The 22454-nt window shown below is 39.9% G+C and overlaps 1 protein-coding gene across 1 annotated transcript in view; it reads right to left on the reverse strand.

Moving 5' to 3' along the window:
- SCAPER (S-phase cyclin A associated protein in the ER) overlaps positions 1–22454 on the reverse strand; it is a 907354-nt gene that overhangs the window by 227626 nt on the left and 657274 nt on the right. The window contains exons 23-24 of the mRNA XM_053719295.1: positions 20132–20193; positions 4746–4869 (exon numbers count right to left, since the gene is read on the reverse strand). Coding sequence (XP_053575270.1) covers positions 4746–4869; positions 20132–20193 — 186 coding nt within the window. The remainder of the gene's footprint in view (positions 1–4745; positions 4870–20131; positions 20194–22454) is intronic.

Raw genomic sequence — 22454 nt, forward strand, 5'->3', positions numbered from 1 at the left:
CTGTTACTTGTTGCGCTAAAGCTTCCAACCAAAAAGTTGAAGCTGCAGCAACATCCGCCAAAGATATAGCAGGTCTAAGAAGATTACCTGAACACAAGTAAGCTTTTCTTAGAAAGGATTCAATTTTCCTATCTAAAGGATCCTTAAAGGAAGTACCATCTGCCGTAGGAATGGTAGTACGCTTAGCAAGAGTAGAGACAGCCCCATCAACCTTAGGGATTTTGTCCCAAAATTCTAATCTGTCAGATGGCACAGGATATAATTGCTTAAAACATTTAGAAGGAGTAAATGAATTACCCAAATTATTCCATTCCCTGGAAATTACTTCAGAAATAGCACCAGGAACTTCTGGAATAACTACAGGAGATTTAAAAACCTTATTTAAACGTTTAGATTTAGTATCAAGAGGACAAGAATCCTCAATTTCTAATGCAATTAGGACTTCTTTAAGTAAAGAACAAATAAATTCCATTTTAAATAAATATGAAGATTTATCAGCATCAACCTCTGAGACAGAATCCTCTGAACCAGAAGAGCCATTATCATAATCAGAATGATGATGTTCATTTAAAAATTCATCTGAAAAATGAGAAGTTTTAAAAGACTTTTTACGTTTACTAGAAGGAGGAATAACAGACATAGCCTTCTTAATGGATTTAGAAACAAAATCTCTTATGTTATCAGGAACACTCTGAGTATTAGATGTTGATGGAACAGCAACAGGTAATGTAACTTTACTAAAGGAAATATTATCTGCATTAACAAGTTTGTCATGACATTCAATACAAACAACAGCTGGAGGAACAGCTACCAAAAGTTTACAGCAGATACACTTAGCTTTGGTAGCTCCCGCACCAGGCAGCGATTTTCCAGAATTATCTTCTGACTCAGCTTCAACATGGGACATCTTGCAATATGTAATAGAAAAAACAACATATAAAGCAAAATTGATCAAATTCCTTAAATGACAGTTTCAGGAATGGGAAAAAAATGCCAGTGAACAAGCTTCTAGCAACCAGAAGCAATAAAAAATGAGACTTAAAGGGACACTGTACCCAAAAAAATTCTTTCATGATTCAGATTGAGCATGAAATTTTAAGCAACTTTCTAATTTACTTCTATTATCAAATTTTCTTTATTCTCTTGGTATCTTTATTTAAAATGCAAGAATGTAGGTTTAGATGCCAGCCCATTTTTGGTGAACAACCTGGGTTGTCCTTGCTGATTGGTGGATAAATTCATCCACCAATAAAAAAATTGCTGTCCAGAGTACTGAACCCAAAAAAGCATAGATGCCTTCTTTTTCAAATAAAGATAGCAAGAGAACAAAGAAAATTTGATAATAGGAGTAAATTAGAAAGTTGCTTAAAATTGCATGCTCTTTCTGAATTACAAAACAAAATTTTTGGGTTCAGTGTCCCTTTAAATAATGTGGAGACAAAAGTGACGCCCATATTTTTTTAGCGCCAAATAAGACGCCCACATTATTTGGCGCCTAAATGCTTTTGGCGCCAAAAATGACGCCACATCCGGAACGCCGACATTTTTGGCGCAAAAAAACGTCAAAAATGACGCAACTTCCGGCGACACGTATGACACCGGAAACAGAAAAAAAACTTTTTGCGCCAAAAAAGTCAGCGCCAAGAATGACGCAATAAAATGAAGCATTTTCAGCCCCCGCGAGCCTAACAGCCCACAGGGAAAGTCAAATTTTAAGGTAAGAAAAAAATTGTTTTATTCAAATGCATTATCCCAAATATGAAACTGACTGTCTGAAAATAAGGAATGTTGAACATCCTGAGTCAAGGCAAATAAATGTTTGAATACATATATTTAGAACTTTATAAAAAAGTGCCCAACCATAGCTTAGAGTGTCACAGAAAATAAGACTTACTTACCCCAGGACACTCATCTACATGTTGTAGAAAGCCAAACCAGTACTGAAACGAAAATCAGCAGAGGTAATGGTATATATATAAGAGTATATCGTCGATCTGAAAATGGAGGTAAGAGATGAATCTCTACGACCGATAACAGAGAACCTATGAAATAGACCCCGTAGAAGGAGATCATTGAATTCAAATAGGCAATACTCTCCTCACATCCCTCTGACATTCACTGCACGCTGAGAGGAAAACCGGGCTCCAACCTGCTGCGGAGCGCATATCAACGTAGAATCTAGCACAAACTTACTTCACCACCTCCATAGGAGGCAAAGTTTGTAAAACTGATTTGTGGGTGTGGTGAGGGGTGTATTTGTAGGCATTTTGAGGTTTGGGAAACTTTGCCCCTCCTGGTAGGAATGTATATCCCATACGTCACTAGCTCATGGACTCTTGCTAATTACATGAAAGAAAGCTCTGTATTAGTTCTAGCCCCAGAGCTGTCTCGCTTACCTTGTAACCCTGGCAGTTTGGACAATACCTCTGAGAGGGTAGCATTCATAACTGCCGCCATGTCCTGTAAGGTAAAAGAATTAGAAGTCACTTGAGCGGGAGTTATAGGTTCTGACACATGGGGAGAGGTAGATGGCATAATCTCCCTTTTTTCAGTCAGAGAATCCTCTGGAGATAAATCTTTAAGTGCCATAATATGGTCTTTATAGTTTATAGAAATTTCAGGGGGCTCCACAATGGCTTCCAAACATATTGATTATTAGAATTCTGTTGTGCTCATCGTACTGAGGGTCTCTACTGTAGGGATACAGAGAGATACGGAGCCTTCACGCAACTTAGAAGTTATGTAAGCAGTGTACAGAGAATAGGCAAAGGTAGTTTGGAGTTGAGCTAAATTGAAATCCTTTGGCATAAGGAACTTCATACACACATCTCATACAAATAAAATATATACAATATTCATACACACCCGCAATCACACATGATAGAGTTATATATGTTGCAGGATGAATGTCACAATGCTCTGGTTTGTGAAGTATATGAATAGTTGGTAAGCTTAGGTAACATATAAATATAGTGCTTAATATGATACAGATCAGACAATGAGGAAATGTCTATATCTCAATTAGGTGATACACAATTTAGACAGTTTGGCAGTAGATGAATTAAGCTGAGGAGTGACACAGGAATCGATACTGAGTATATTTGCCCTTAAGCACTATAAACATGTCTCTTGGGAGGAAGTCTGTATAACACCTGTAGGCAGTCTTTAGTAGGTGTATAAGGCAGTCCGTAGTACAAGTACACAGGCAAGTATAATACTGACAGTAAGTAAGTAACAGATACAGACCAGGATCCGGAGAAATACCAGGAAAGTCTAGCAGAGTTAGCTATGGTGCTGCGACAGGAAAACACAGCTTGCGATGAGAGAGGAGCAGACGCTGAATCTGCAGGACCGGATGCCGGGTCTGACGTCACACGCTGAACGGATCAGCAGGGGAACCGGCAAAAGAAACAGCTTCAAGTTTCAAGGAGGGTAGAGAAGGTATGTCCCCCAATACCTTGATGAACGAACAGGGTCTTTAGGCAGGAGAACTCACAACCTAGTGAGTAAGGAAAGCAAAGATCCGAGCAGAGCTGCAGGGATAGGCTAGGTGTCTTCACAGGCTCTTGAGGAGATCAAGTGCAACAAATTACCAAGCATAGGTTAGAGTGAGGAGGGGCCTTAAATAGGGGTAAAGTAATCAAGACTTAAAGGAACAGTACATAGTCCTAACAAAACCCTGACAGAGTAAAACAGTACAACGCCGGTACCGTTTAAAAATAACAAACTCTTGATTGAAGGTAACACTACACTAAGTCACCACATATCTCTTGATACTTCCTACCTTGTCGAGAGTTGCAAGAGAATGACTGGAGGTGGGGGTTAGGGGAGGAGCTATATAGACAGCTCTGCTGTGGGTGTCCTCTTGCAACTTCTGTTGGGAAGGAGAATATCCCAAAAGTAATGGATGAACCCGTGGACTGGATACACCTTACAAGAGAAAAGTTAACAATGTTTTTTTATATGATGCCATTTGGCGATCAAGTGATTGCATGAAATATACCTAAACGAGCCAAAATCAATACCTTAGGTTGTTTAGTTTAAAAATATATATAGTTTTGGAGTCAATTTTAAGAATTTGGGCTATACCAAATAAGAGACCTTATAATAATTAAAAATAATGATGCCAATGAACACATTTTAAAATTTGTTTTTTACAGTTAGAAAACTACAGGGCTTTAAAGCTGCATCCTAAGCACCATAAATAAACTCCACTTGTCTGAAACATAAAATTAAGTAACTGTGTGTATTTGTATGTGTGAAAAATATCAGCTCACAAAATGCATGTGTCAAAGGTACAAATAATGACTAACACAATGGTATACATACTGCAACATTACCCTACTGTAGTATACACAAATTTCACCAGAAACAAACATAAAATAATGGGGGGGGGATATCATATGAATATTGAACTACATAAAAATGATGCACATAACATTTGCCCTGGCAATAAACAACGGAAGCACTGTCCAAAAAGTTGCATGAATTTAATATACAGTATGTGGATTTTTATACAGATTTAACATATCTGGAATAATAACCACTGTGTAATGCAAGCACATGATACCATTCAGTCAAATTCCTGCTAAGCAAAAAACACACAGAAAAACATGTTTTAAAAATGGCATATGTTTAACCCTTGCATTTATTTGTTCATATAGATTGCATGTGATTACTAAATCACTTTTACTTTGTGTCATCCTCACTGAACCACAGCTATCACATCCCCCAGTTAAACATACCGATAACTGATGCATCAAAAGTTCCAGAAGGAATGTGATTTTGCTGCTGAAGAGGACATAGGTACAGTTTTCTGGGCAGTTAATGCATGCCAGGTTGTAAATATTCACAGCATTGCAAAGAGACCTTTGGAAAAAAGGAAGAAAATGATTAAATATGGTGAGAATTTTCTTGATATCTGAACAAATGCAAAAAAGCCCTTTATAAATTAGATATAGCCTTTATTTTCTCAACAAGAAATACTATCACCAAAGTTAAAGGGATATGAAACGCACAATGTTTCTTTCATGATTCAGATAGAGAATGCAATTTTAAACAACTTTCTAATTTACTTCTATTATCAAATTTTATTTGTTCTCGTGGTATCTTTTGTTGAAAAGCAGGGGACATATGCTTAGGAGCCGGCCCATTTCTGGAGCTCTATATGGCAGCAGTTTTGCAATAGCAATAGCACTAGATAGCAGCACTATTTCCTGCCATGTAGTGCTCAGACACAGAATATCATGGGAACAAAGCAAATTTCATAATAGAATTTTTAGATTTCATATCCATTTAAGTATTTTTATCTGAGTACATACTTGCTAAGCCCAAAAAAGGAAAGGAAAATTGTATTAAAAAAAAAAATTCTTTCCCTTGAGATTCAACTCCTGCCCACTAGAAGGAAGCACAAATTCCCAAAACTCTAAGAGTACTTAATCCCTCTCACCTCTCTGGTATTCCAGTCTGAAGTATAGCCAAGAAAGGAGACATAGAAAATTAGGAAAGAATCAAGCAAGGAAAAAAGATGTGCAAACTGGAACTGCCCAAAAAAAAAATAATAAAAAAAAAATGGGCGAGTCTCATGGACTCTCACCACCATGAAAAAAATGAATTTATCAGGTAAGCATACATTTTGTTTTCTTTAATAAACTGGTGAGACTCCACGAGTCATCAGTCCTTGGAACTACAGGTATACCTCACTTTACAGCGCTTCACTTTACAGCGATTCGCTAATACAGCGCTTTTTGGAGCTGAAGTTCAGCCTCCAAGGATTTTGAAACAGTGCTGTAATCATTGTGAGATTGCAAGAAAAGTAACTGGCACCATTTTGTTATGCTTAGTTCACTCTGTTTACATCATTACAGTGCAATCTGTGTCTCAGTGCTATAGTCTGGCAAATGTTACTACAGTAATTGTCACTATTTTACAGGTGCAGTATTTATTGAATACTAATTGAATACTGTGCTGTGCTACTGTTAAACTAAACATAGCACTATTGCACCCCTAATATATGTTAGTTCAAACATGTTTTCAAGTTTTTAAAAACACTGACAAGTGAAAAGAAAGCTAAAACTGCCTTGTTTCACTTTAAGGCGGTTTTCACTTTACAGCGGGGCTCCGGTCCCTAACCCGCTGTATGAGCGGGGTATACCTGTAATACCCTATTTATGGAATCCACAAGTAATTGGGTGGGACAAAAATGTTTTTAAGGAAGTCACCTAATTACCAGACACTGCTGCGTGAAGAACTTTCCAACCAAACACATCAAAGTTGTAGAATTTAGAGCAAGTGTGTTGCTGTCTTGCAAATGTATTCAATATAAGACTCCTTCATTGAAAATTCAAGAAGAAGAAAGTGACCTAGAAAAAAAGGGTAATAATGAGTTTTGAAAAAGGCTATCCGCCTCCAAGTGAACCTTAGCAATCAAGAGATTTAGATAAAAAGCTAAAGAAACGGATGTGGCCCTCTGACCTTTACTTGGACCAAGGGACAAACAAATTAAAGGATTGTCTAAAAACCGTTGCAATTTAAAAGTAGAATTCTAAGGCAATTACAATATCTAAATTAAGTAAGAGGCCATCAAATTAAATCGTTGGATTGTAACATGGAGATGGGCTATAATCTCCTGAATGAAGTTATCCAAAAATCACTTTAGGTAAGAAATCATATTGAGTCCATAAAATCATCTTATTTTGATGAAAATAAGACAAGGAAGCGTTCAAGAAAGAGAAAAAACTTCAGAAAGTCTTCTTGTACAAGATATTGCTAAAAACAACAAAAACTTCCAGGACAGAAGCGAAATGTCCAAAGTATGCAAAGAGAAACCTGTAAAGCTAGTAAAACTAATGTTCCAAAGAAGAGATATTGGTTTAGACACTGTATATATCCTGATTAAAGGGACACTGAACCCAAATGTTTTATTTTGTGATTCAGATAGAGCATGGAATTTTAAGCAACTTTCTAATTTACTCCTATTAACAAATTTTCTTTATTCTCTTGGTATCTTTATTTGAAAACCAAGAATGTAAGTTTAGATGCTGGCCGTTTTTGGTGAACAACCTGGGTTGTCCTTGCTGATTGGTGGATAAATTCATCCACCAATAAAAAGTGCTGTCCAGAGTACTGAACCAAGAAAAAGTTTAGATGCCTTCTTTTTCAAATAAAGATAGCAAGAGAACGAAGAAAATTTGATAATAGGAGTAAATTAGAAAGTTGCTTAAAATTGCATGCTCTATCTGAATCACGAAAGTAAAAAATGTGGGTTCAGTGTCCCTTTAAGCCTGAAAAAAGGCTTGATGTCAAGACACTGAGCAATTTTCCTGTAGTAGGAAAAATGAAAAAGCCGAAATATAACTCTTTAAAGAGTTAGCAGATAAGTCATTATCTGAACTGAACTGCAAAATAATTATTACTTATAAAAGGCTTTATGGCCTGAAATACGGTGCTTAGTACAGCATCAAAGAAACCACAATTCTAATCCACCAAAATGAGAGACTGAAGATCTTAATAACTGGAGAAAGCTTGGCATCTGAATCAGATTTGCAAACAAAGTTCTGAAGGACTTGACTGGAGCATTCAGATTAATGAAGAATGTTCTATTCAATTTGAACTATGACTTTCGGAAACAGAAGTCATCAGGTCTATTTCTAGGACACCCCATTGTTCCACAATCTAGGAGAAAACATTTATATGGAAGGGATTACCTACTAAGGAAATCTGCTTCCCAGATTTAATTCCTGGGATGTGAAATATAGAAACATATTCTGTGTCCAATCAAAATACCTTGAGACTTCATCCATTGCTAAGGAACTGCAAGTTCTCGCTTGATGATGGATATAAGCTACTGCTGCAACATTGTCTGTATAAAAATTTGGTTAAGTTTCCCCTTTCAGAAGAGCTCTGAAGGGAACTAAAGATTGTACTGAGTCTAAGAAAATTACTGGTAACCTCACCACCAGAGGAAACCAAACTCCTTGTGCTCTATGGTCCCCAAGACTAAACACCAATCCAAGAGAATGACATCTGTAGACATTAATTTCAAGGTTGGGCACATAACAGGCGTCCACCTTCCCCACAAAAATAGCTAAAATAACTATCAATCGGTACAGAGATTGCCTCACTGAAGAAAACCAAACGGCTAGATTTAGAGTTTTGTCGGTAAAGACCCGCATAGCTAACGAAGCTTTTTTCCCCAACGCACCCTTAAGACAACGCTGGTATTTAGAGTTGTCTGAAGGGCTGCGTTAGGCTCCAAAAAGGGTGTGTTGAGCCGAATGTACCGCCACTTCAACCCTCAATACCAGCGTTGCTTACGGTAGCGGTAAGCTGGCAAAATGTGCTTGTGCACGATTCCTCCATAGGAAACGATGGGGCAGTTTGGGATGAAAAAAAACCTAACACCTGCAAAAAAGCAGCGTTAAGCTCCCAACGCAGCCCCATTGTTTCCTATGGGGAAACACTCTCTAAGTCTGCACCTAACACCCTAACATGAACCCCGAGTCTAAACACCCCTAACCTTACACTTATTAACCTCTAATCTTCCGCCCCCGCTATAGCTGACACCTGCATTATACTATTAACCCCTAATCTGCCGATCCGGACACCGCCGCAACCTACATTATACCTATGTACCCCTAATCTGCTGCCCCTAACATCGCCGACACCTATATTATATTTATTAACCCCTAATCTGCCCCCCCAACGTCGCCGCTACCTTACCTACACTTATTAACCCCTAATCTGCCGACCGGACCTCGCCGCTACTCTAATAAAGTTATTAACCCCTAAACCGCCGCACTCCCGCCTCGCAAACCCTATAATAAATAGTATTAACCCCTAATCTGCCCCCCCAACGTCGCCGCCACCTAACTTCAAGTATTAACCCCTAATCTGCCGACCGGACCTCCCCGCTACTCTAATAAATGTATTAACCCCTAAAGCTAAGTCTAACCCTAACCCTAACACCCGCCTAAGTTAAATATAATTTTAATCTAACAAAATAAATTAAATCTTATTAACTAAAGTATTCCTATTTAAAACTAAATACTTACCTGTAAATTAAACCCTAATATAGCTACAATATAACGAATAATTATATTGTAGCTATTTTAGGATTTATATTTATTTTACAGGCAACTTTGTATTTATTTTAACTAGGTACAATAGCTATTAAATAGTTATTAACTATTTAATAGCCACCTAGTTAAAATAATTACAAAATTACCTGTAAAATAAATCCTAACCTAAGTTACAATTAAACCTAACACTACACTATCAATACATTAATTAAATAAATTACCTACAATTACATACAATTAAATAAACTAAACTAAATTACAAAAAACAAACAAACACTAAATTACAAAAAATAAAAAAAGATTACAAGAATAACAGAATTTATGTTTACCTGATAAATTACTTTCTCCAACGGTGTGTCCGGTCCACGGCGTCATCCTTACTTGTGGGATATTCTCTTCCCCAACAGGAAATGGCAAAGAGCCCAGCAAAGCTGGTCACATGATCCCTCCTAGGCTCCGCCTACCCCAGTCATTCGACCGACGTACAGGAGGAAATATGCATAGGAGAAACCATATGATACCGTGGTGACTGTAGTTAGAAAAAATAATTCAACAGACCTGATTAAAAAAACCAGGGCGGGCCGTGGACCGGACACACCGTTGGAGAAAGTAATTTATCAGGTAAACATAAATTCTGTTTTCTCCAACATAGGTGTGTCCGGTCCACGGCGTCATCCTTACTTGTGGGAACCAATACCAAAGCTTTAGGACACGGATGAAGGGAGGGAGCAAATCAGGTCACCTAAATGGAAGGCACCACGGCTTGCAAAACCTTTCTCCCAAAAATAGCCTCCGAAGAAGCAAAAGTATCAAATTTGTAAAATTTGGCAAAAGTGTGCAGTGAAGACCAAGTCGCTGCCTTACATATCTGATCAACAGAAGCCTCGTTCTTGAAGGCCCATGTGGAAGCCACAGCCCTAGTGGAATGAGCTGTGATTCTTTCAGGAGGCTGCCGTCCGGCAGTCTCATAAGCCAATCGGATAATGCTTTTAAGCCAAAAAGAAAGAGAGGTAGAAGTTGCTTTTTGACCACTCCTTTTACCAGAATAAACAACAAACAAAGAAGATGTTTGTCTGAAATCTTTAGTGGCCTCTAAATAGAATTTTAGAGCACGGACTACGTCCAAATTGTGTAACAAACGTTCCTTCTTTGAAACTGGATTCGGACACAAAGAAGGTACAACTATCTCCTGGTTAATATTCTTGTTGGAAACAACTTTCGGAAGAAAACCAGGCTTAGTACGCAAAACCACCTTATCTGCATGGAACACCAGATAGGGCGGAGAACACTGCAGAGCAGATAACTCAGAAACTCTTCTAGCAGAAGAAATTGCAACCAAAAACAAAACTTTCCAAGATAATAACTTAATATCTACGGAATGTAAGGGTTCAAACGGAACCCCTTGAAGAACTGAAAGAACTAGATTAAGACTCCAGGGAGGAGTCAAAGGTCTGTAAACAGGCTTGATTCTAACCAGAGCCTGAACAAACGCTTGAACGTCTGGCACAGCTGCCAGCCTTTTGTGAAGTAAAACAGATAACGCAGAGATCTGTCCCTTCAGAGAACTTGCAGATAATCCTTTCTCCAAACCTTCTTGTAGAAAGGATAGAATCTTAGGAATTTTTATCTTGTTCCATGGGAATCCTTTAGATTCACACCAACAGATATATTTTTTCCATATCTTATGGTAAATTTTTCTAGTTACAGGCTTTCTAGCCTGAATCAGAGTATCTATTACAGAATCTGAAAACCCACGCTTTGATAAAATCAAGCGTTCAATCTCCAAGCAGTCAGTTGGAGGGAAACCAGATTCGGATGTTCGAATGGACCTTGAACAAGAAGGTCCTGTCTCAAAGGTAGCTTCCATGGTGGAGCCGATGACATATTCACCAGGTCTGCATACCAAGTCCTGCGTGGCCACGCAGGAGCTATCAAGATCACCGAAGCCCTCTCCTGATTGATCCTGGCTACCAGCCTGGGAATGAGAGGAAACGGTGGGAATACATAAGCTAGGTTGAAGGTCTAAGGTGCTACTAGTGCATCTACTAGAGTCGCCTTGGGATCCCTGGATCTGGACCCGTAACAAGGAACCTTGAAGTTCTGACGAGAAGCCATCAGATCCATGTCTGGAATGCCCCATAATCGAGTTATTTGGGCAAAGATTTCCGGATGGAGTCCCACTCCCCCGGATGGAATGTCTGACGACTCAGAAAATCCGCTTCCCAATTTTCCACTCCTGGGATGTGGATTGCAGACAAGTGGCAGGAGTGATCCTCCGCCCATTGAATTATCTTGGTCACTTCCTCCATCGCCAGGGAACTCCTTGTTCCCCCCTGATGGTTGATATATGCAACTGTCGTCATGTTGTCTGATTGAAACCTTATGAATTTGGCCTTTGCTAGATGAGGCCAAGCTTTGAGAGCATTGAATATCGCTCTCAGTTCCAGAATGTTTATCGGGAGAAGAGATTCTTCCCGAGACCATAGACCCTGAGCTTTCAGGGGTTCCCAGACCGCGCCCCAGCCCACCAGACTGGCGTCGGTCGTGACAATGACCCACTCTGGTCTGCGGAAGCTCATTCCCTGTGACAGGTTGTCCAGGATCAGCCACCAACGGAGTGAATCTCTGGTCCTTTGATCTACTTGAATCGTCGGAGACAAGTCTGTATAATCCCCATTCCACTGTCTGAGCATGCACAGTTGTAATGGTCTTAGATGAATTCGTGCAAAAGGAACTATGTCCATTGCTGCAACCATCAATCCTATTACTTCCATGCACTGCGCTATGGAAGGACGAAGAACAGAATGAAGTACTTAACAAGAGCTTAGAAGTTTTGATTTTCTGACCTCTGTCAGAAAAATCCTCATTTCTAAGGAGTCTATTATTGTTCCCAAGAAGGGAACTCTTGTTGACGGGGAAAGAGAACTTTTTTCTATGTTCACTTTCCATCCGTGAGATCTGAGAAAGGCTAGGACGATGTCCGTATGAGCCTTTGCTTTTGACAGAGACGACGCTTGAATCAGGATGTCGTCCAAGTACGGTACTACTGCAATGCCCCTTGGTCTTAGAACCGCTAGAAGGGACCCTAGTACCTTTGTGAAAATTCTCGGAGCAGTGGCTAATCCGAATGGAAGTGCCACAAACTGGTAATGCTTGTCCAGAAAAGCGAACCTTAGGAACTGATGATGTTCCTTGTGGATAGGAATATGTAGGTACGCATCCTTTAAATCCACCGTGGTCATAAATTGACCTTCCTGGATGGTAGGAAGGATCGTTCGAATGGTTTCCATTTTGAACGATGGAACCCTGAGAAATTTGTTTAGGATCTTGAGATCTAAAATTGGTCTGAATGTTCCCTCTTTTTTGGGAACTATGAACAGGTTGGAGTAAAACCCCATCCCTTGTTCTCCTATTGGAACTGGATGAATTACTCCCATCTTTAACAGGTCTTCTACACAATGTAAGAATGCCTGTCTTTTTATTTGGTTTGAAGATAATTGAGACCTGTGGAACCTTCCCCTTGGGGGTAGTTCCTTGAATTCCAGGAGATAACCTTGAGAAACTATTTCTAGTGCCCAAGGATCCTGAACATCTCTTGCCCAGGCCTGAGCAAAGAGAGAAAGTCTGCCCCCCACCAGATCCGGTCCCGGATCGGGGGCCATCCCTTCATGCTGTTTTGGTAGCAGTGGCAGGCTTCTTGGCCTGCTTACCCTTGTTCCAAGCCTTGCATCGGTCTCCAGGCTGGTTTGGGTTGAGAAGTATTACCCTCTTGCTTAGAGGATGTAGAAGTAGAGGCTGGTCCGTTTCTGCGAAAGGGACGAAAATTAGGCTTATTTTTAGCCTTAAAAGACCTATCCTGAGGAAGGGCGTGGCCCTTTCCCCCGGTGATGTCTGAAATAATCTCTTTCAAATCAGGACCAAACAGTGTTTTACCCTTGAAAGGGATGTTAAGCAATTTTGTCTTGGAAGACACATCCGCTGACCAAGACTTTAGCCAAAGCGCTCTGCGCGCCACGATAGCAAACCCTGAATTTTTCGCCGCTAATCTAGCTAATTGCAAAGCGGCATCTAGAATAAAAGAGTTAGCCAATTTAAGTGCTTGAACTCTGTCCATAACCTCCTCATACGAAGATTCTTTATTGAGCGACTTTTCTAGTTCTTCGAACCAGAAACACGCTGCCGTAGTGACAGGAACAATGCATGAAATTGGTTGTAGAAGGTAACCTTGCTGAACAAACATCTTTTTAAGCAAACCCTCAAATTTTTTATCCATAGGATCTTTGAAAGCACAACTATCTTCTATGGGAATAGTAGTGCGTTTGTTTAGAGTAGAGACCGCCCCCTCGACCTTAGAGACTGTCTGCCATAAGTCCTTTCTGGGGTCGACTATAGGAAATAATTTCTTAAATATAGGGGGAGGAACAAAAGGTATGCCGGGCCTTTCCCATTCCTTATTTACTATGTCCGCCACCCACTTGGGTATAGGAAAAGCATCGGGGGGCACCGGAACCTCTAGGAACTTGTCCATCTTACATAATTTCTCTGGAATGACCAAATTGTCACAATCATCCAGAGTAGATAATACCTCCTTAAGCAGTGCGCGGAGATGTTCTAATTTAAATTTAAATGTTACAACATCAGGTTCAGCTTGTTGAGAAATTTTTCCTGAATCTGAAATTTCTCCCTCAGACAAAACCTCCCTCCTGGCCCCTTCAGATTGGTGTGAGGGTATGTCAGAACCGTTATCATCAGCGTCCTCTTGCTCTTCAGTGTTTAAAACAGAGCAATCGCGCTTTCTCTGATAAGTAGGCATTTTAGATAAAATATTTGCAATAGAATTATCCATAACAGCCGTTAATTGTTGCATGGTAATAAGTATTGGCGCACTAGATGTACTAGGGGCCTCTTGTGTGGGCAAAACTGGTGGAGACACAGAAGGGGATGATGCAGTACCATGCTTACTCCCCTCATTTGAAGAATCATCTTGGGCAATATTATTATCTGTGGCATCATTGTCCCTACTTTGTTTGGACACTATGTCACAATTATCACATATATTTAAATGGGGAGACACATTGGCTTTCATACATATAGAACATCGCTTATCTGATGGTTCAGACATGTTAAACAGGCTTAAACTTGTCAACAAAGCACAAAAAACGTTTTAAAATAAAACCGTTACTGTCACTTTAAATTTTAAAAAGAACACACTTTATTACTGAATATGCGAAAAAGCATGAAGGAATTGTTCAAAATTCACCAAAATTTCACCACAGTGTCTTAAAGCCTTAAAAGTATTGCACACCAAATTTGAAAGCTCTAACCCTTAAAATAACGGAACCGGAGCCGTTTTTACATTTAACCCCTATACAGTCCCAGGTATCTGCTTTGCTGAGACCCAACCAAGCCCAGAGGGGAATACGATACCAAATGACGCCTTCTATAAGCTTTTTCAGTGGTTCTTAGCTCCTCACACATGCATCTGCATGCCTTGCTTTCCAAAAACAACTGCGCATTAGTGGCGCGAAAATGAGGCTCTGCCTATGACTAGAGAAGGCCCCCATCTGAAAAAGGTGTCCATACAGTGCCTGCCGTTTTTTAACAACAATCCCCAAGATTATAATAACTATAAAGAGTTATAATCTGCCAAATATGCTTAGCAAAGTAATCGTTTTAGCCCAGAAAGATGTCTACCAGTTTTTTAAGCCCTTATAAAGCCCTTTATTCTTTTACTTAATCCAAGAAAATGGCTTACCGGTCCCCATAGGGAAAATGACAGCCTTCCAGCATTACAAAGTCTTGTTAGAAATGTGGCCAGTCATACCTCAGGCAGAAAAGTCTGCCAACTGCTTCCCCCAACTGAAGTTACTTCATCTCAACAGTCCTGTGTGGAAACAGCAATCGATTTTAGTAACGTTTGCTAAAATCATCTTCCTCTTACAAACAGAAATCTTCTTCTCTTTTCTGTTTCAGAGTAAATAGTACATACCAGCACTATTTTAAAATAACAAACACTTGATTGAAGAATAAAAACTACATTTAAACACCAAAAAACTCTTAACCATCTCCGTGGAGATGTTGCCGGTGCAACGGCAAAGAGAATGACTGGGGTAGGCGGAGCCTAGGAGGGATCATGTGACCAGCTTTGCTGGGCTCTTTGCCATTTCCTGTTGGGGAAGAGAATATCCCACAAGTAAGGATGACGCCGTGGACCGGACACACCTATGTTGGAGAAATTAGGCTAATTACACCTACTCTAAGCCCCCTAAAATAATAAAGGTCCCTACCCTATTCTAAATTAAAAAGTAACCAGCTCTTTTACCAGCCCTTAAAAGGGCTTTTTGCGGGGCATGCCCCAAAGTAATCAGCTCTTTTGCCTGTAAAAAAAAATACAACCCCCCAACATAAAAACCCACCACCCACATATCCCTAATCTAACCCAAACCCCCCTTAAATAAACCTAACACTACCCCCCTGAAGATCTCCCTACCTTGAGTCGTCTTCACCCAGCCGGGCCGAAGTCTTCATCCGATGGGGCAGAAGAGGACATCCAAGCGGCATCTTCTATCTTCATCCATCCGGAGCGGAGCGGAGCCATCTACTTCTAGCCGACGCGGATCCATCCTCTTCAACCGACGCTTCCTTTAAATGACATCATCCTAGATGGCGTCCCTCAAATTCCGATTGGCTGATAGGATTCTATCAGCCAATCGGAATTAAGGTAGGAAAAAATCTGATTGGCTGATTAAATCAGCCAATCAGATTCAAGTTCAATCCGATTGGCTGATCCAATCAGCCAATCAGATTGAGCTCGCATTCTATTGGCTGTTCCGATCAGCCAATAGAATGCAAGTTCAATCTGATTGGCTGATTTAATCAGCCAATCAGATTTTTCCTACCTTAATTCCGATTGGCTGATATAATCCTATCAGCCAATTGGAATTTGAGGGAAGCCATCTTGGATGACGCCATTTAAAGGAACCTTCATTCGGCGAGTAGGCGTCGGTTGAAGAGGATGGATCCGCGTCGGCTGGAAGAAGATGGCTCCGCTCCGGACGGATGAAGATAGAAGATGCCGCTTGGATGAAGATGTCTGCTGGTCCGGATGTCCTCTTCTGCCCAGAAAGGATGAAGACTTCTGCCAGTCTGGATGTCCTCTTCTGCCCCATCGGATGAAGACTTCGGCCCAGCTGGGTGAAGACGACTCAAGGTAGGGAGATCTTCAGGGGGGTAGTGTTAGGTTTATTTAAGGGGGGTTTGGGTTAGAGTAGGGGTATGTGGGTGGTGGGTTGTATTTTTTTTTTACAGGCAAAAGAGCTGATTACTTTGGGGCATGCCCCGCAAAAAAAACCCTTTTAAGGGCTGGTAAAAGAGCTGGTTACTTTTTAATTTAGAATAGGGTAGGGACCTTTATTATTTTGGGGGGCTTTTTTATTTTATTAGGGGGCTTAGAGTAGGTGTAATTAGCCTAATATTCTTGTAATCTTTTTTTATTTTTTGTAATTTAGTGGGGTTTTTTTTTTTGTAATTTAGTTTAGTTTATTTAATTGTATGTAATTGTAGGTAATTTATTTAATTAATTTATTGATAGTGTAGTGTTAGGTTAGGATTTATTTTACAGGTAATTTTGTAATTATTTTAACTAGGTAGCTATTAAATAGTTAATAACTATTTAATAGCTATTGTACCTAGTTAAAATAAATACAAAGTTGCCTGTAAAATAAATATAAATCCTAAAATAGCTACAATATAATTATTCGTTATATTGTAGCTATATTAGGGTTTATTTTACAGGTAAGTATTTAGTTTTAAATAGGAATACTTTAGTTAATAAGATTTAATTTATTTCGTTAGATTAAAATTATATTTAACTTAGGGGGTGTTAGGGTTAGACTTAGCTTTAGGGGTTAATACATTTATTAGAGTAGCGTCGAGGTCCGGTCAGCAGATTAGGGGTTAATACTTGAAGTTAGGTGGCGGCGACGTTGGGGGGGGCAGATTAGGGGTTAATACTATTTATTATAGGGTTTGTGAGGCGGGAGTGCGGCGGTTTAGGGGTTAATACATTTATTATAGTGGCGGCGAGGTCCGGTCGGCAGATTAGGGGTTAATAAGTGTAGTTATGTAGCGGCAACGTTGGGGGGGGGCAGATTAGGGGTTAATAAATATTATGTAGGTGTCGGCGATGTTAGGGGCAGCAGATTAGGGGTTCATAGGGATAATGTAAGTGGCGGCGGTGTGCGCTCGGCAGATTAGGGGTTAAAAATATTTATTATAGTGGCGGCGATGTGGGGGGACCTCGGTTTAGGGGTACATAGGTAGTTTATGGGTGTTAGTGTACTTTAGAGCACTGTAGTTAAGAGCTTTATAAACCGGCGTTAGCCCATAAAGCTCTTAACTACTGACTTTTTTTGGCGGTAGGAGTCTTGACGGTAGAGGCTCTGCCGCTCACTTCAGCCAAGACTCAAAATACTGGCGTTAGGAAGATCCCATTGAAAAGATAGGATACGCAATTGGCGTAAGGGGATCTGCGGTATGGAAAAGTTGCGGCTTGAAAGTGAGCGTTAGACCCTTTCCTGCCTGACTCTAAATACCTGCAGGAGGCCAAAATCAGCGTTAGGACCCCTTATTGCTGCTTTTGACGGCTAACGCAGAACTCTAAATCTAGGCGAATGGATTTAATGAGATCGTTGAGTGAGATTTTCACACAATTGTCGAAGTATGGAAAGTTGAAGAGGTCTCATATGGAAACAAGCAACATGAAGAACATCTGATGCTGCAATCATCAAACCAAACACTTCCATACAGATGGGTTGGAAATTTAGTGCAGGTGTGATCAAACTGACTTTGACCCCTGATCCATTACAGAACACTGTATAATATCTCATAGAAAAGAGACTTTTGATTAACGAGAAAGAGAACTCTTTAAAATTAATTCTACAATTATGTCTGCAAAGAAACATCAACAGTAGACTGTTGGTATGAAATACAGCTGAAAGAAAAAATGTAGCATGAACCAATATGTCTTCTAGGTATAGAGCCACTGAACTACATGACAATGCAAAAGAACCAGAGAGTATTAGTAAGATGACTTTTAGATATAGAACTTTTGCACATACTTGGAAGAGGCATAGCCACCACAACTACAGAGCGCACAAACATTTAAATCCTGGAGCCAAATCTGAAGCATTCCCTTGTATTGAAGAAACAGATGGAGGACAGATTCATTTAGAGACAAAACAATATTAGACTGTTAGAATGCATAATGTTGAAAAAAAAATAGTTAACAATTGATCTACACGCTAAAGGATAATGTAATGTAGGGGGGACAGTATCAGCATGCTCTGTGGAATATTCAGACAAATAAATATAAGACCACCAAAGCAAAATTATTATGCAAATTGTATAAACATAATCGGAAAATATTATGTTGCCGGTATGTATAGAGGAGAAAAGTGGACAAAAACCCCCTTTGTGAAAATTAAAATTATAAATAAGTTTATTTTTTATTTTTATCAATTTCAAATGAAAACAGCAGGTAATGTTAGGGGTAGAGGACCAGGTGTGTAGAAAACAACTATTGCCTCTGCACGTGAATAAAAAATGGTGGTAAAAGCGTGTTGGAAAACAAACTGTAGCGCAGACAACTGCCTAACAAAAAACAAACTGTTACATGGAGGTGAACTGAAAACAAGGACGCGTTAGAAAGAGGAGCGACGCGTGCTACCACTATGCTCACTAAACAGAAATCTGACACATGCTAAAACACTGCACACACTAAGTAGAAACCCGAAGCGTGCTACTACTGTGCGCACAAGACCAAGGCAAAATGCACGCTACCACTGTGCACAGTAAACACAAGCCAGACACGTGCAAACACTACCAGTGTTATAGGGAGCTCGCAAAGATGACAAATTAAAATTCACAAAGAGCATTCCACTAGGTAGGAATATCTCCCAAATGTATATTAGACTATTGATCTAACTAACGGGTGGTAAATGAATAAGTATATGACCCCTAGCTATGATGTACCTCAACATTGTGCACCCGCTAGTAGCCTGTGGGCTTTGTGTGTGCATGAAATGGCTGCACTAACCTTAGATGCACCTATTCTACTGTCCCTACGACACCTGCGGCAGGCTTGTGACTAACTCCTCACTGGGAGTGATTCTGTCATTGCCCCATAGTCCAATCTCCCCTCTGAGTCTCAATAGCAGCTATCAGAAGGGAAAAATGGGCCTAAAATCAGTCTGAGGACTCCTCTCAAATAAAAACCTGGAGCACCTCAATTCTTCACCTTTCTCCTGGGAGGCAAAGATAAGACTGGAATACCAGTGAGGTGAGAGGGATAAAGTACTAGTTTTGGAAATCTTTGCCTCCTCCTAGTGCCCAGGAGTTTCATCCAATTAGTAATGGCTTGTGGACTCACCACCTTATGAAAGAAATAATGTTTTCAAGAAACTGGATAATAGTTAAGTGTATTCAGATACTCCCTTGCTTTATATGTAAAAAAAGAAGGAAATAATCCATAGATTGCTTATATCTACTTTTCTAACACATGGGATCTGGCATAAAGCTATCTTAGAACATTTTCTTATTGCAATATTGCTTGCTTATACATGTGTGCTTGATCGTTGCAAAGGGGTTAATCTCATAAAGCAAGCCCAGACACACCCCAATATACTGCCGATCTGTAACTGAACATGACTGATGGCTGGAGCCATTTAACATTCCACCACTTAAAGGGACAGTGAACACCTTGTAATTACAAGACATTTATTTAACAGTGTTAAGTCTTAGTCCTGTGTATTTAAATAAAACTGTATTTTACTATTCTAAACAAAGATCGGTTCCTGTTTTGCCTGGGAAGCTGAGGGGCTAAAACCTACCTGCAATCACACTTAGAGCTGAGTTACAGTGTTAATTGGTGTAAGTACCTGACTTGAATTGGAAGTTTCTATATATAAACAGTGTGCACTATTGTTACTCTCTCTCTCCTTTGCATACCCTCTGCCTACAGCATAGAATTACTTGGATCCTCCAAAACTTACCACAAAAGAACTATATCCTTTACAGATCTATGCTCATTGTTTTGGACATTTCTGTTGTCTTGCTATAGAATAACATATCAGCTAAGTCTTATTATTTTTTAATACCAATTAACATCCTTTTTACAACAATTATTTTTCAATAGCCAAACTCCACCCACCATTTGCTTTATTTGGAGAAGCCAATCTGGGCTTTAGTCTGATAAAGTCAATTAGGGACATATATGCCACAGGGTTAGCCTTGATAAGTCAGCAGGTACGTTTTTAAGTAGTGAAAATGAGAAATTGCTCTATTTCAAAGCTAAATTACATGAAAGGGGGGCAATTTTTTATTTCATTAAGCATAACTAATGTATATAAAAATCTCAACCAGTTTACTGTCCTTTTAACACCCTTAATCCTATAGGGCGTAGGTAATAAATCACAGGGTACTTTGCTCAGTGTACCCTGTCAATGTAGTAACTATGGCCAACCTTCTGCCTCATGCTGCGATCCCTGCTGTGAGTTTTGAAACCGAAGATTGCAGCCAGAGGCAGAATGCATCTGCCTTTATATGGTAAGGAAGAACTGAGCGTTTTTTTCCTTTCCCATATGAAGGCAGATCGCCGATACAGTCAACAATACTCTGTGAAAGTTGTTTGGTGGGATCAGAGAGGTGGCCTACACTACAAAAATAAAAAAAATTAATATCCATAAACTGCATAACGGCAGACTGTCTGCCAGTACCTAAGATTGTGGTGAAAATGGCGGGGTGATAGCAAAAATGTTAAAAAACAGAATTTATGCTTACCTGATAAATTACTTTCTCTTACGGTGTATCCAGTCCACGGATTCATCCTTACTTGTGAGATATTCCCATTCCCTACAGGAAGTGGCAAAGAGAGCACACAGCAGAGCTGTCCATATAGCTCCCCCTCAGGCTCCGCCCCCCCCCAGTCATTCGACCGACGGTTAGGAGAAAAAGGAGAAACCATAGGGTGCAGCGGTGACTGTAGTTTTAAACAAAATTTTTTTTATCCTGACTTAAATGCCAGGGCGGGCCGTGGACTGGATACACCGTAAGAGAAAGTAATTTATCAGGTAAGCATAAATTCTGTTTTCTCTTACAAGGTGTATCCAGTCCACGGATTCATCCTTATTTGTGGGATACCAATACCAAAGCTTTAGGACACGGATGAAGGGAGGGAACAAGTCAGGTAACCTAAATGGAAGGCACCACTGCTTGCAAAACCTTTCTCCCAAAAATAGCCTCCGAAGAAGCAAAAGTATCGAATTTGTAAAATTTGGAAAAAGTATGCAGTGAAGACCACGTCGCTGCCTTACAAATCTGTTCAACAGAAGCCTCATTCTTGAAAGCCCATGTGGAAGCCACAGCTCTGGTGGAATGAGCTGTAATTCGTTCAGGAGGCTGCTGTCCAGCAGTTTTATAAGCCAATCGGATGATGCTTTTCAGCCAGAAGGAAAGAGAGGTAGCAGTCGCTTTCTGACCTCTCCTCTTACCAGAATAGACAACAAACAAGGATGATGTTTGTCTGAAATCTTTAGTTGCTTTTAAATAGAATTTTAAAGCACAAACCACATCAAGATTGTGTAATAGTCGTTCCTTCTTAGAAACTGGATTAGGACACAGAGAAGGAACAATGATTTCCTGGTTAATATTCTTATTAGAAACAACTTTCGGAAGAAAACCAGGTTTGGTACGCAAAACAACCTTATCTGCATGGAACACCAGATAGGGTGAATTACACTGCAAAGCAGACAATTCTGAAACTCTTCGAGCAGAAGAAATAGCTACCAAAAACAAAACTTTCCAAGATAATAACTTAATATAGATGGAATGTAAAGGTTCAAACGGAACCCCTTGAAGAACTGAAAGAACTAAATTAAGACACCATGGAGGAGCCACAGGTTTATAGACAGGCTTAATTCTGACTAAAGCCTGTGCAAACGCTTGAACGTCAGGTACTTCTGCCAGACGCTTGTGTAACAGGATAGACAGAGCAGATATCTGTCCCTTTTAGGAACTAGCTGACAAACCTTTCTCCAATCCTTCTTGGAGAAAAGACAATATCCTGGGAATCCTAATCTTACTCCACGAGTAACCCTTGGATTCACACCAACAAAGATATTTCCGCCATATCTTATGGTAAATCTTCCTGGTGACAGGCTTTCTAGCCTGGATCAGAGTATCTATAACCGATTCAGAGAACCCACGCTTAGATAGAATTAAGCGTTCAATCTCCAAGCAGTCAGTTGCAGAGAAACTAGATTTGGATGCTTGAATAGACCTTGAATTAGAAGATCCTGCCTCGATGGCAGTGTCCAA

This window comes from Bombina bombina, chromosome 6 (assembly GCF_027579735.1).
Source record: "Bombina bombina isolate aBomBom1 chromosome 6, aBomBom1.pri, whole genome shotgun sequence".
In the NCBI taxonomy this organism is placed as follows: domain Eukaryota; kingdom Metazoa; phylum Chordata; class Amphibia; order Anura; family Bombinatoridae; genus Bombina; species Bombina bombina.